Source organism: Pangasianodon hypophthalmus, chromosome 2 (genome assembly GCF_027358585.1).
Source record: "Pangasianodon hypophthalmus isolate fPanHyp1 chromosome 2, fPanHyp1.pri, whole genome shotgun sequence".
NCBI classification, from domain to species: domain Eukaryota; kingdom Metazoa; phylum Chordata; class Actinopteri; order Siluriformes; family Pangasiidae; genus Pangasianodon; species Pangasianodon hypophthalmus.
The window spans coordinates 19244605-19260867 of record NC_069711.1 but is presented as its reverse complement, the minus strand read 5'-3'; the positions used below and the strand labels follow the sequence as shown (position 1 = coordinate 19260867).

The following is a 16263-nucleotide window of genomic DNA, read 5'->3' as shown; positions in this document are numbered from 1 at the left end:
GTGTGTGTAGGAATGTGTACTTCTTCTACTCACAATAAACCTATAGTATTTTAAAGAATGAGATTTAGCGCTTATCTATTGATCCTATTGATTAATATCTTTATCACAGGCAGGCCACAGGATTTGTGGATATAAGCTCAGGACTCTAAACAGCTCTCAGCTCCCAGTCCTGGTATTCCACTAGGGGTGGGTGATGTGACAAAATCTTTCCCTATACTTGAATATACTTCTATCACAAATTCTATGTTTCACAATAAAACAGTAGCACTGCATTTTTACAACAAAAACACTGAAAAAGAGCAAACCTAAAAAATCTGAATTTTATTGTAATATTTTTGAAGATTCAGCACAAATTTTAACATCAAATTAGCTGCTTCTAATTATTTTCTAATTGTTAGAAATAGTACATTAATGAAAATGTACTATATACATTCGTGTAAAATGAAAACACAATACCCAACATACAACATACGAAGTGTACTGTGACAAAATTTATCATGATATTGATATAACATCATCATATCGCCCAGCCCAGTTCAAAATGTATTCTGTCTAACTAATATCATAACGCAATTTCTCCTTTGTGTTAAATACTTTAGACAACAAAAATCAAATGTACTGATCAACGAACAACAGTAAATTTTTTTTTAAAAATGACAGAAAGAGGGAGAAATTGTGCTAGCTCTTTAGCTCCGGTGTTAAATATAGAATTCAGCAAGAGAGGTGCTGACATGAATGTATCTAGAACAAATTATTCATACTCATTTAAATAATTAAGTAGCCCAGATGCTTGGTCTAAGTCCCATACAGTGCCGTTTCCCCCGTACACCTCCAAAGCATCACAGGACAGGAAACGAGGAAAGAGCTCCTAATGGAGCAGGAGGGAAAATGAGTACCTGACACAGCTAATACTCATTTAGGGCAGTCTACCTGCCACAGCATTTCATGTGATGTGCATATAGCACAGAGGGCATCTAACTGTAAAGAGCTAACACTATTGTGTGTGTAATTCACATTTCAGCAATTTCAGCATTATGGATGCAGTACCTGAATACTGACCTGCAAATGCCTCATTTGCAGAAGCCTAGCATTAACGCGCTTAACTGGTCATGTGATCTTTCAGGGAGAACACGGACAAATATATAAAAAAAAAAGTAGGAGGCTGATGCACAAAACACAATGCGGTATGCTGTTACTGGAAAATAATCAACTTCGAGGTGGTAACTGTATCACACCACCCCGTCTTTGATTACTGTCTTATAACAGCACATCCTGAAGTGCTTTATTCCTCTTATACCACAGCAATTAGCCGACACTAACAAATTTATTTTTTAAAGAATGACACATTATACTTTTTATGCATTTGTAGCTACATTTAATGTTGCAGAACCTCCACAAGTTAGTTCCTGTTATCACTTACATTATAGCAGCTATAACACTCGTCAGCCTCTCTTTTTTCCTCACTCTTGAATTTAATAAGACTAAAGTGCAGTGTGTCCTGTTACCACGAAACATGAAAGTACAAATCCTTCTGACCTGAATTTGCCAAGTTGGAAGACTTAAAGGAACAGCTTTACCCCTGACTGTTATAAAGTGCTGACACTGACACTATATTCTAATATATTTCAGAATATATTTAACATATACAGAACATTTTGAATTAAAGGTGGCTTGAGGCCCAAAGATATATTGTTTCCGAGGGCCCAGAATTCTTAGCTGCGTCCCTGCTGGGGACAATCTGGCAATATGAATATGACATTTTTTTTGTTATTGATTGGAATTGTTACAGTTCCTGAAACTATAGGGATCACATGGCTGTGTGTTTAAACTTTGTATTAAACAATTGAAACAGGAATTAAGAATGAACAATGTTGAATATATACTTTCAGTAAGTGATTTCAAAATGATTTGATTCTGTGCTCACTACCTTATTTTCTTCATGGTACTGATGACATTTGAATAAAATAAATTTTGATTCACGTCAAAAAGTACACCATAATCTTATATTGTTGCTCGCATGGTAATACACAAATGTGGGAGAGACAATATTATTATTATTATTATTATTATTATTTAATACTTCTTATATTTATTATGTTCAGTTAGATTATAGCCTGAGCTTTAGAAATACAATGGATGCCTTCGTTTTTCATAAGCAAAAGAAACTGAAATTGCAAACTGAAACTGAAATAGCTAGAGAGATAAATCAAATGGCACATAGCTAAGCTTCATGAAAAGAGCAATTAAGCACATGAAAAGAACTAATCATTTTTCAAAAACCAGTGATCTTAACATATTATGCAGGCAAACGGTGTTTATCTGTTTATCTGTTTATCTGTGTAGTTAAGCTCTGCCAAAGTACTTCAAAAACTGCACTATCACACTCTGAAATTATGAAACTCAAAAGAACAGAAACACTGTTTTTTTTTATATGATCATAGCTCTGCTATTAGCATCATATATTCAGAAAATTCCTGTGGATCCATAGCTGTAGCCTGTATTAGCTGGGGCAGACAGCACATTTTGGCATCAGCAACATGAACATCTGAAGACAAATAGCCATGTAACAGGAAAAAAGCATTTAATTAAGTCCTATTGATTAGAAGGCAGTAGCTCAATACAGCGCTAACAAAGAAGGATCACATCATGCTGAAGAACAAACACCCAATCTGAGGCATGTACAGTATTTCTGTAGGTGGTAGAGCAAGGTTTTGATCAATGAATTCGAAGAGCTGGCATTTTACACACATTTCACCCATGCTGCTGTCTATTCCAGCAGTTAAGCCTTGGGCTAATTCAGTTCCTACTGACTAGCGCACAGATATAGGGAAAAGGTCTGTAATGTTTCCCTGCTGTTTTAAAGAATATAGCACAATTCCCACTAAGAATATGTCAATACAGGCGGTAGGTAGACTGAATTGCCGCTAGTCGTGCGCGTGGTGCCTTGCAATGAACTGCTGTCCCATCCTGGGTCTATTCCTGCCTTGCATCCAGTGTTCCCGCAATAGAATCCACCACGACCCTGACCAGGAAAATGCACTTACTGAAAATGAATGAATGAATGAATGACTGTTTCACTCAGCATCATGGAAGCTGTATCACTTTTAGTTTGGGTAGCATGTGACAAGGTACTAATTGTTTTAATATAATAATTATAATCTTAAGTCCATTATAATAATGATAATAGTGTTTACTCCACCATTTTTATAGGCTGGCTGCTGTGCACAGGATTTTGGGATATGTAGGACAGTGAAGGATGAATGGTGGCTTCAAAAATTGTCCAGATGAAGGCACTTCACAATCATAAACATTCAATTTGGACATGACTCAATGCCTTCCTGTCTGAATATAGCCAAAACACACCGTTTTTGTTCTATACTTTTGTTTTGTTATTGGTTCGCTCCCTTATTGTGGTCACCTGTATCTTGCTTTCCCTCATTAGTCTGTGTGTTTAAAGTCTCTATGTTTTCATGTGTGTTTGCAAACTCTTGTCATGTATTTTGTTGCCTTCCAGTCTGAGTATTTTTCTGTTGTCTCAACCAGTTTTTAATTTTTGCCTTTTGACAATGGTTATATGATTATGGATTATCCTTTGCTACACTTTCCTGCCTCTAACCCTTTCAGCTGTGGTTTGGGTCGGGGTTAGACTTGGTTCAACTCTGACTTGCCCCCTAGTGGACAGAGCTTTAATTCTCCAGATGTAAGAAAGGTACACTGGGGCGTATGAGAATGCTTACATCGCTGCCATGCCCGTACAGGCATGTGTAATAATATGCTAAGTATCTCTGGCCTTAACGGTTAAAGGTTCATTGCCAAAGACCAGAAAGTTGTGAGTTCAAATCCCAGGACTCCCACAGAGACACTCTTAGACCTTTGAGCAAGACCCTTAACCCTCAATTCCTCAGATCTATGCTTGGAATGGATTCTGCTTCAATTGTAAATTACTTTGGATAAAAGTGCCTGCCAACTGAATAAATGTGAACCTATGAGGGGTGTAAGATCTGATCAACAGCAGCTCATCTGATTACTGCATCCGCAGTCAGCTCTTTGTGCCTCTTTACTTCAGTATCCTGCAGGCAGCCTGACTACATCAGATGCACGCTGTTGCTTTTGGAGCATTTGGGAGTCTTCTTGTCTCTAAACACCTCTACATTTCTCTTCAAAACCACTATTTTCTTTGGCCACCTCTCCTCCTTCCCTCATCTGAGCTCTTCACTTATTTCCCTCTTTGTCCTTGCTGCTTATTTCATTCTACATTCTTTCGTCCATTGTTTCTAAATTTGCCTGGAACAGACGTCTGGAGCAGAGGGACAATGTGAAAAAGACTCCGTATTCCCTTAGCTCATTGAGAGAGGTAAAGCAATAAAGCCTGTGTCAATGCCAGTATTTTTAGAATGACAGTCGAGTGAAAGAAAAAGCAGCGCATGTTTAATACAGCCACCCCTGTTCACTGCTCGCTAATTAACAGCCACCGGTCTCTGGAGGCCGAGCAGACAGAGCAGGGCTCGCTAAGAGCTACCAGAGTGTTACGCCTCACCAAGCCAAGCAGCAGGGAACACATCTGCATCACAACTCCAGGCCTCAGAAAGGCCCTGTTAAACACACACACACACACACACACTCAAACCAGACACAATTAAACAACTCATATTTTTTTTACAATAATTTTTTTTCCCTTCATATCAGAATCCCACATTTAGCACAGTAAATTAATTAATTAAAAATGAAAGGATTTGCTCAAAATCACCATTTCTAACTCAAATCTCTCATATGTAAATGTGGTTCCAGTCTCATATCAGGAATCAGAATGAGACATCTGACAGATAGGCTTGCACCAAGACATCTTATGGTCAGTATTTATGTTATTATCTGAGATTTTATTAAAAGGCATAGTCAATTTTGGGTAGCTTTCATTTGAATTTAAATGTTTTGAATGATTCAAAGAAACATAGCTCCATCCGTTCAGTATTCCCTCCTAGGCCACACCTCCAAAACACCATTAGACTATAAAACCTGAATTCCAGTGCAAGAAGAGAAACCTTATGAAATAACAGGCAATATGATCGAGGCATCTCCTTGTCCACTATGCTTAGATTTTCCTGTTTATAGAGACAGTTGCATTACAAAACTTTACGAACGTGAGAACTTAAAAAAGATTATGAAAAATGTTATGTCGTATAAATCACTGACCCTAACTTTAAGTAAAGTAAAATGCAGTGCTGGTGGAGTGTAGTCCATATCAGTATATATCAAGATACCATATCATCTTGAGTCACTAAACTGTTCTTGTCTCTGTATTCACAGAGAGATTGGATATGACAAAAATTTCAAAATTTTTCATTTTAACAGATGTAACACCTGGCAATTTTATGCATCTTTTATCTGGAGTAGACGTGCGCACAGGGACTGGGATCCTGTGGGACCAAATAAAAAATTTCAGAGTGGCTGGTTTTTACTCTCATGCAGGCGGGAGTGGGCGGTCAGATATGAAGGTTGCGAGACAACTAAAAGCCACATTTATTAACACAACAGGATACTGGTTGCTTAAGCGGCACTGAGTGACATGATTACATTGTTCATTACGTTGTTCTTCAGTAATTGATTTATCCTGGTCAGGGTCACTGTGGTTTAAAAAACTAATTTATTTGTGTTTTGGTCTGAATTCCTTTGGGAGTGAATGGGAGAGGGATTAAAAAACAATCCCTATGACTCTTAAGTGGCTCAACAAAAAAGTGCTTAGCCCTATCTACAGGAGATGGTGAATTCAAATACAGATGGTGTATCCTGACTTTTTCCCGACAATGTCACAGCCATCCATGACCAGGAATACCAGGAATGCTCTCTGGGTGGGAGGGATAGCATCATTTCAATCAGATCGACACTAACCAATCATGGGTGTCTGTGAGCTCATGTATGCGGAAGGGGGTAGACAGCGCTTGTCCTCTGGGTGTGTTACGCTGCCCTGTGCAGCAGTAGTATAAAAAGACGTCGGATTAACATGTTTTAGAGGAAGCGTGTGTTAGCCTTCACCTTCCCCAGGTGTAGTACAGCCCCTGTTTACACTAGGTAGTTTTCATGCATCTTGATTAACAGGATAATATCTGAATGGAGATTATCCACATAAAAATGAAAGACACTTTTAAACATATTTAAATCCAATAACTTAAACAGCATTTTAAAACAGAGGTGACCAGTGGAATTGTGGCAATAAACTATAGACTGTTGGGCTGTGTGAACATCTCTGTGATGTGATTTTCATGATACATCAAGCGATAGAGTAGTGCAGTGTGAGAAGTAGTCAGATGACAAGGTTTCTGTAGTAGTACAGCTTTAACCAATAATGGATACACACCACACACCAGTTCATATAGCAGCACAGTTGATTTTTACTCTATATGAGTAAACTAAGTTTTAATAACAGCCATTAAAGACAGGATAACTTTAACAGGCACGTGTGCCTGTGGGATAAACACTGTGCTGTGTATTGAATTGAGATAGCAGAATGTGTAAGAGCATGTCCCCTCAGCCCTCAGACAGCAAGCACTACAGCAGTGATCAGCTCACAAAGAGCTTGTGTAATCTTATTACAGCATGACGCTTTATTACTGCAGTGTGTGTCTGAAAGGAGCCGCTTAGGTCATGACATACAAACCCATCCTCAGTTACAGGGGGGCAAGCGAGCAGCACACAAAGTGGGGAGAGGGTGTGTGTAACGGGATGTAATAGAAAGGATTGACAGCGCAAGTGTGGGCAGATGAGATTCAGGTTTTAATTTCGTGCAGTGTGCACAACACATTTAGGACAAAGAGAGAACGTTAATAATTTCAAGGCTCTTGGGCAGAATATTCCCTTTGATATGGCTTGACAGCAGCACTTTTCCAAAACTCCTATTCATGCATTATTCTGGTACGGAAAGCCTATCGAAATTCAGAACAGAAGAAAAGAAATAGGAGGAGAGAAGTGGAAAAATGCAAAATAGTACAAGAAAGAGAATAAAGAAATAGAGAAAGAGACAGACAGAGAGAGAGAGAGAGAGAGAGATAGAGAGAGAGAGAGAGAGAGAGAGAGAGAATAAGGGAGAAAAACACTGGAGTGAAGATGAAAAATGAAAAAGTAAGAGCAATAGAAGGAGAAGGGTGTAGTCGAGAGAATGAGCTTCTGAATGCTGTATAGCTATGCTGGATTCTGAGATGTCTCTTTGAACTGGCATGTTTAAATCTTCTTTTACCCTCCACCCTCACACACACACACACACAAGCCACATATCTACATGTATCTCAGATAAGATATCAAAGCTCCATCCTCTTCCCTGTGAAGGTCCCTTGTGGGTATAATTAAAAAATATGAACCTCATACTGACTGCAGTTTCCTTGAGAGATTTAAACCTGGGCTTTCTTCTTTCTACCCTACAGTCAGAAAACAATCACTGCTAAAGCTGGAGGCTCTGCACACCACATACATATTTAGTGGCAACATATCAAAGATATTCAGTTGGTCATGTAATTATATGTGTGTGGTAGTCTGGGAAAACCCAGCAGATGTCATGCTCATGTTCCTTTCAACACACTTAGCACTGCTTGACATTATAGTATACAGTTATAGAAGAGAAATGATTTATGATCTGGTTTCTTTTTGAGTCTGGTTGCTCGCATGGTTTCTTCCTCTTGCCGCCTCAGGGAGTCTTTCCTTGCCACTGTTGCCTCTGGCTTGCTCAATAGGGACACATTTAAATAAAAAGCTTATATCCGGATTTCTGTAAAGCTGCTTTGTGACAGTGCCCATTGTTAAAAGCGATATACAAATAAAATTGAATTGAATTGAATTGAATGTCGCTGTGGCTGAATTCTATCAAATAGCCAAAAATAAAGGAAACACAGCGTTTTGACCAAAACTGTCTACATGATACACTATATGGCCAGAAGAATGTGACACACACATGGGCACCATCACATCCATATGTAGTTCTTCCTCAAAACTGTTGTCACAAAGTTGGAAGCACAGAATTGTCTAGAATGTCTTTGTATGCTTTAACATTAAGATTGCCCTTAACTGAAATTAAGTGGCCCAAATCTGTTCCAGCAGGAGCAAGAGGTCCACGAAGACATGGTTTGCCAAGGTTGGAGTAGAAGACCTTGAGTGGCCTGCACAGAGACCTGACCTCAACCCCACTGAACACCTTTGGGATGAACTGGAATGCCGGCTGCATGCCAGGCCTTCTCACCCCACAACACCTCACTAATGGTCTTGTGGCTGAATGGGAAAATTCCAATAGCCACATTCTGAAATCTAGTGGAAAGCCTTCTTAGAAAAGTGGAGGCTGTTAAAGCAGCAAAGAGGGGACCAACTCCATATTAATGCCCATGGTTTTGGAATGTAATATTAAAGATGCACATAGGGATGTGATTGAATGTAATATTAAAGATGCACATAGGGATGGGATGGAATGTAATATTAAAGATGCACATAGGGATGTGATGGAATGGGATATTCAAAGATGCACATAGGGATGTGATGGTCAGGTGTCCACATACGTTTGGCCATATAGTTTACACTGACATTGACTTATCTTCTCTAAGAAACCACAAATTTTCTATAAATGTTTTTTATTAACCTTTTAACTTGCATAGACTTTGTGCAAAGATCATCTTAGGTAGATAAGCAGCCTTTTCTCTTCCACCCCATTTAATCACATGCCAACCACTTCCCACCAGCCAGCTCTCCCCATTACACGACAGGTACCAACCAGGGAGCTAAAGACTAACACGACTTCCTCTCAGACATGTTGTTCAGTGCAGCATCACAGAGCAGTGTAACACACTCAGAGGAAAGCATTATCCTTCCACATATAGGAGCACACAGATGCCCAAGAAGTGTCGCCAGTGTTGCTGTGATTGCCCAGGGAGAGAGAATGCTATAATAGGGTAAATGCTTTTCCGTTGTGCCACTCAACAAGGAGCCATTTTAACAAATATGGCAATAAAAATGGCTGTAAGTCATAAACAAAAGCAGATATAAATATAGCCATCGTTGAATGCAATGAGAATGAATGAAAAGTATATATTTAGTGTCCAATAACTGTGTCCTACTGTCAGCAACACAGTTGGTTAGTACTTATAAAAGTAAAAGTGTATTGGGATAATCATTATTGATATCAACATCAATATTATATTGTAATATTGTCTAGCCCTATTAATAATTAATTAATTGATAATTGATTAATAATAATTGATTAATTGATAATCGTATTGTACTTTTTATACAGTCCCAACCCTAATAACTAATTTAACTAATAACTAATTAACCTAATAACCTCCTAACCTAATAACTAGTAAATAAAGTAGAAAAGAGTGAATTGTCCTTCCATACAGACTCATTCAGAATGTATAAACTTTGTAATGGCAGGAGATGGCTTCAGTCTGTTCCCTGGCTCTGTAATCGTTGTCACTTCAGCACTCCTCCTACATGAGTGTCTTCTGTGGTGAATATTTAGAGTGTGACAGTCCTTTGACTCTGCATTGTGGATTAGTAATGAAGGAAGATGAACCGAAGCGGCTGACAGGATGACGGCGGAATAAATCTTCCTACCTGATATGTGTTGTCGAAGCTGTCATACATGAACCGTGTGATCAGAGATGTCTTTCCAACTGCAAGAGAACAAAGAGGGGAGAAGCGTTAAAATGGCAGGCATTCAGAAGCAGACAGGCACTGAGGCATTTTGGGATGGCTGAGCACGCTGGCTGAATTGATTCGATGGCAGTGCGGTACAGAGTGTCATGAATCACACAACTGCCAAGGGACCTAATTAATGATTGCAAGGCTGACCAGAGGACTGACAATGATGCCAAGGAGCATGCGGTAATTATAATGATGACCGGTGCAACGGCATTAATTGGGCAAAAACTAAGGTAGAAATAAACAAAATTCTCACTAAGGAAAGAAAAGACTTAATCAGCACACAGCCTGTTACACTGAAATATACAGAAGTAAATAGTGATTTTTGCATATGATTACATTTCTATATTTTTTAATTTCTGTCATACTCATACATTCAAAGATAAACAGGCGATTAGGATGTCACATTATTAAAGTTTCAGCTACTTTAACAATGGTGAGCATTTAATTTATATTAAAGGGAAAATTAGAACTCAGTTATTTCTCTCACTTGCCTATCAAAATTATTAGAATACAAATGATTTAAATAGGGCAAGTAATAAAATATATTCTGTGCCTCAAGAAAACAAATAGAAGCTGAGATATCACACTAATGAGAATTTCAGATGGCTAAACAGACTAATGGACAGACTGACACATGGACAGCCCGAAAACATAATGCTTTAAAAGGTGGAGTGCAATGTGAAATTAGCCGCATATTAACTATTGTCCTTAAGCCTTGTACACCGCATTCAGTTTCAGCCACTGAGTCTGAACAGTATGTCATTAAACAAGCAGGGAAAGTTATCTGTATTCAGATCTGTGCTCAGTGGGTGCTTAAACTTTCCATTCACATTATTCAAATGAACATTCATTCAAATGAAGTGCATACCAGTGAAAGATCTCCAGTAAGCAAAGCCAAGAAAGCATGTAGCTTAGGGAGGGGTGAAAAAACGGTGCCTCCTGTGGGGCGTTGCAGCATAAATGCTGCAATTCATATGTGTGTGTATATATTATATTATATATATACAAATAACAAATATCAAAACAGGAATTTAAGGAAGAAATATGGGTACAACAACAGCAAGATATTGGTTCTGGATCATGATTACCATGATGTCATCATGTCTCAGAAAAGCATACTGCAATATAATTTATTACAATATCAGTATTATACTGTCATATTTCCCACCCTTTAATTCTTGTGATATGGAACTGTCTAGTGTCAGCAAACACCACACACACACACACAAACAGACATAAACACACACACACACACACAGAGGTAGAGTTTGTTCAGAGTTTCAGATAAACTACGGGCTGAGAGCTGTATTTCTAGGCACTAACAGGACTTCACAGTGTGTTAGCGACACAGTTGCAGGTCACAAGTCATTTAAATGCTAATTTGTCCCAAGACACACAGATCTGTCTCTGTTTCACAGCACACACGATTGAAGCGGGACTCATCGAAAGCTTTTGAGTAAACACAGAAGTATGTGCCATGCTGCTCTTTCAAACAAAGCATGACTATTGATCTTGGGTGAAGTGTGTGTGTGTGTGCGTGTGTGTTTTTTCAGGGTGTGGTGCTCACAGTGGGGAGATAATGGCTTACCAGAAGAGCAGTCATGCGGAGGATGCTGAGAGGAAGAGGAGAGGAAAGCAGTGGGAGAATCCTTAAAGATCACTTACATTAAATATGAGTGACTCTCTGTGTTCTGAGCAATTAGCCCAGTCTGCTTTTTCACCCTATTACTTCTCTTGTTCAAGAAGTAATAACAGCAAAAATTGAAGCAAGATAGTTGAGTGTTGCTGAGTAATAAAATTCAGTTTGAACTAAAATCCTTCTGAGGCAGGTGCGACAGTCATGCTTCATAAGAATGAAAAGTCCTGACAATGTTGCCGCCCCAGCCTTCTCTCTTAGGGCCGTCTTCATGGAGTCTGGAGGCACAAAGAGCTCATACTGCGCTACTGATGGATGGTAGAGCAGCAGGCATCTAATTTTAGTCCTGTTAAATATTTAATATCGTGTCATTTAGTGAAGTAGGAGGGCACATGACATTTTTTCAGTTAATCACCCATGCTAGACAGGAGAGGGATGGCCCATTTCAGTGCGTAACATTTCCTCTGATAGATTGTGTGTTTGCAAGACCATGTTTCAGCCTCCCTCCAAGCTTAGCCATTAGCAGAACAGTGCTTGATAATGGATAATGAAATCTGTGAGAGGACGAGATGGGGAGGACTTAAGTAATTCTTGGAAAATAAGAAAACACAAACCATGGAGAAGGAGTTGTAGCAATGAATGTTATGAAATATTATCCAGACACAATTATTTTCTTTTGTGTTGTGGCTAGAAGAGATATCATTAAGTTATTATTCAAATATCATTTTACTTTAACATGACTACCATGCTGTCCATTTGAGACCTGCTTGAAACTAAACTGAATGATTATATAAGCTTGTGTGCCCAGCTTTTAGACCCAGCAGTGAAGCCCACAGAACATTTGTATGCAGTTCCACCTCTCACCACAAGGGGTGTCAGAATCCTCTGCGGGTGCCAGCATGTCCATTATTTTTCCTCCACGTTCGAGGTGACAGAGTTCATGTTCAAGCTTTTTCACTGACTGCGATGCAGTGAAGTGGAGAGGAACTCAAATGTGTCATTTGTTAGAGCTCCACTAAGACAGAAAAGCAGCTTGTGAGAGTCTCTCCTGAGACTCTCCTTCTGGATCAAACAACACTGTCTAAGCGAGCTCATTTTCATGTCAAAAACTACTACAACAGATACCTTAAAGCTTCACTGCATCTGAGACTTAGGATATGATTTTTTCTGAAAGAAAATTTGCTCAGTGAGAAAATCATTTTGTACAACTTAAAGAGCAAAAAATGTAGACTGGCAAAACCAATGAAAAGAAATGACTTGTTAGTTACTGATAGACATTCGATTTTAGCCCTCCCCTCTAATATTCCCACCAGCCTTCACTGTAGGACATACTAATTTTATTTATTCCAGAGATACTAATAATGTTTGAATGTACAATCACATTTATAAATCATGCATAAATTACAAATGAATGGAATCTTTTGCAGGGACAGTGACTGATCTATCCATCAGCCATACAGTCCACACATCCTCATCACATAATTATTACAAACTGGTTTAATTCTGTGGACAAAACCCCAACTCGGTTACTGGACATATCAAATGTTTTGTGTGTTCTATGGTTCTTATAGTTGCTTGTTCTTATTAATTACAAACATTATACTTCAGTCAGGTATATTTAGATATATAGTAGTTGGTTATAGTAGCCACACTGTTTATTGTTCTGTGGTGACATTAATAGTGTACGTTCACAAAACTGGGTGAAAGCAGTGGGACAGAAAAATAATGTTTTGGCCTTGCGGCTGCAGTATAAAGGGGGTTGTGGTAGACTGGAACACAAAAGCAATTTTGGCTAGAAAATAACCATACAGCTTGTTGTGCTACTCCACCTGTATCAGCACTGTAGCTGATGGACATGAAAATAGCAACTGAATGGAAAGAGGAAAAAATATTAGCAGAATTATATGCCTATATATCACTGGTGCCTGCTTTTCTATCCTTGCCATAATGGCACGATAATTTTTATAATAAAACAAACAAATAAATAAATAAGGATACACTTAAATGCGGGGTGGACTAATCACTAACCAAACCCCCAGGACAAGTACATGATGTGTCCAGGTTATCAGTTTTTAGTAGGCTCTTTATATACAGTGGTTAAAATTGTCATCTACTTACTGGAGAAAGAAAAAAACATCTTGTTGACTTGTTGCAAAGCATTTTTTAAATTCCAGTTCATCCCAAAGCTGTTCAGTGAGGCTGACAGGGCTCTGTGCAGGACACTTGAGTTCTTCTACACAAACCTTGGCAAACCATGTCTTCATAGACCATGCTTCATGAACAGGGGCATTGTCATGCTAGAACAGGTTTTGACTAGGCCTTTTAGTGCCAGTGAATGGAAATTGTAATACTACAGTACATTACATACAATTGTATAGTACTACAGTACTATACAATTGTGTGCTTCCAACTTTGAGGCAACAGTTTTGGGCAGCCGCAAATATGGGTGTGATGATCAGGTGTCCAAAAACTTTTGGCCATACAAGTAAAAACTGCTTTAAATGGCATGGTAGCATGATGGTGTCTGCTATTTATTTCCAAATCCCACCACTTACTAAACTACACACATCAACATCAAAGATACATTTTGGGCATCAGTAGTAATTACTATTTACTAATTGAATAAATTTAGTTTGTAAGGACAATAAACAAAAATATTTAAATGAATTTTTTTAGGAAACAGTAACAAAACTAAACTGAGCAAAATACATAAAAATGCAGTATTAATTGCATGTTGAGTAAAAATAAAGATGCAAACATGTATTTTCATGTGATGCCACGAGTGAAAACCAAAGCTCATAGCCGAAATGTTAACCAGAGACTTGCTGCCAGTTTGGAGATGGAGCAAACATGATACCACACATCATCAGGGTAAATTAAAGACTATGGCTCCGCAGAATCCTCCGCTCCTCGAGAATTTAACTACTCACTCATTTCCATGTTTGTATGAATGCAGCTCGTCGTATTTAGGGTTTTAATTACATTAGCTACCACTTTCCAGCCTAGTTAATTGCCTGTCTGTGCAGACTGTACATTGGCACTCTCACCTGACTGTTGGGCTAGCTAGTAAATGATTAAAACACTGAAACATTTAATATCTACACCTTCTGTCCCATTTAATTACCGTTTTTTTTTCCTCAGGCCAAACTGTGAGCAGAGTGCTGGTAACATGGATGTCTGTCTGCTGTGTATATCACCTCAAAATGAACCCACAACACTGTTAATTAAAAGAGATTATTCAAAGAGCACTTATCAGTCTGACTAATTATCTTCATTTGGGCCCTCTTTTTGTTCCTGTATCTGTTGGGATCTCATTTAGCGTGGTAATGAAAGATTATGCTAATGAACATGTTCTTATTTATCAATATCCATGCACCTTTGGCAACTGAGGGTCACCGACTGCGTAAATGAGTAGAACGTTAAACATGTTTGCATTTGTGCATCTGCATTACACTTTATTCCAATAAAGAAATGAGAGACTCTTAGACTGCAGAATGATGGCACAGAAAACTATGAGCAACGCAGAACACAAAGGATGTCTCAGATGTATCCATGGAGACGGTTACAGTTTCCTCATCTCTCTGTGCCGTAGCCGTTTTCTTTTTCTGCAGAGCTTTGCACACGTTGTACCGTAGACTGTGAAACACATTCACACTGGATCGAAAGGGATGAAAAAAAGCATGGAGCCCAATTAGAGGACCATTATTCCAAGAGACTCTTCAGTCAGCAGTTAAGGCCATCAAGGCAGAGGGAGTGGCTCAGTGGAGAGGATGGGTGGTGTGGAAGTGATGAAGAGCCTCTACCTCTTCATCTTACACCTATGTCATTCTGTCACTGAGCCCCAGAAAGGGTTCAATCTTAAAGTGGCAGCTGGTGGCAGGAAATACCCGCCAGCTCTCCACATGCCTGCCTAATTCCTTACCCCCTCTCTGTTTCTTGCATTTCAGTACTGTGTTTCATATGGCCTTCATGACTCAGAAGTGTGCATCACATAGGACACCACAGGTTGTCACTTTTGCACATGGACCACTACTGAGCCTACATCTGCAGGCCTTTGCCCATGTTTACATACACACATTGCACATACACACATTTTATGGCACATGAACGTCTCATGTTTATAATGCACACTCTCTTTTTTGCACTATTTGTAATTTATGTTTTCGTGTTTTCCTTATGTCCTGTTTAAAGTATGTCAGAGGTTTCTGGGAGGATTTGCAGAGTAAGAATTTCATTGTACTGTGTAACAGACTGTTTCCTGTACATATGACAAACTCTTGAATCTTGTAGCATAAGAGATGAGAGTGTAACAAGGAGTGGACTGTGGTTTAACTGCAACTCTCATTCCTTCAAAGTATGTAGTCACACTAGCTTTACTATCTAGCTAGTGGAATAAAGTTTTGTTAATCATCATGTACAGGTAAAGCAGTGGGCTACATTAAAAACAATCTGCTTATTTTATTAACTCCTTTCTATCAAAGTTTTAGCTTGATATTATTTTTACACCCTGAACTATTTGTCCTAGCATAAGGATATGATTTAATGGAGACTCTAAACCACCTCAGAAAGTGCTAAGGGTGCCTAGAAGATGCTGTAAATGTAAATATACTATGTAAATTTAAGTGTTGTAACATCTTTTAAAACATTCAGTATGTTATTGTTTCTTAGACATATAGGCTGGTGTTATACTTGACAAGTGACTACGTATGTTGCAGCTATGTAAGCGCCCTTGTTCGTATACTCACCTGCCTTACCTCTACCTTTCAAACACCAAGCTCTGTCCATTAGCCAGCACCAAAAAACCTTCTTTAACCTCTTCCTCTGATTTTGCACAACTAGGTAAAAAGTGAAGAAGATGGAAGTTATGGAGGCTATGATAATGTGTATCAGAACACCTGAGCAACTCCAACATAGATGGCCACTATATGGCCAAAAGTTTTTGGACACCTGAC

At 38.8% G+C, this 16263-nt stretch overlaps 1 protein-coding gene across 1 annotated transcript in view; it reads right to left on the bottom strand.

Annotated features, from left to right (window-relative positions):
* rab6ba (RAB6B, member RAS oncogene family a) overlaps positions 1-16263 on the bottom strand; it is an 81943-nt gene that overhangs the window by 30743 nt on the left and 34937 nt on the right. The window contains exon 2 of the mRNA XM_026919017.3: positions 9586-9644. Coding sequence (XP_026774818.1) covers positions 9586-9644 — 59 coding nt within the window. The remainder of the gene's footprint in view (positions 1-9585; positions 9645-16263) is intronic.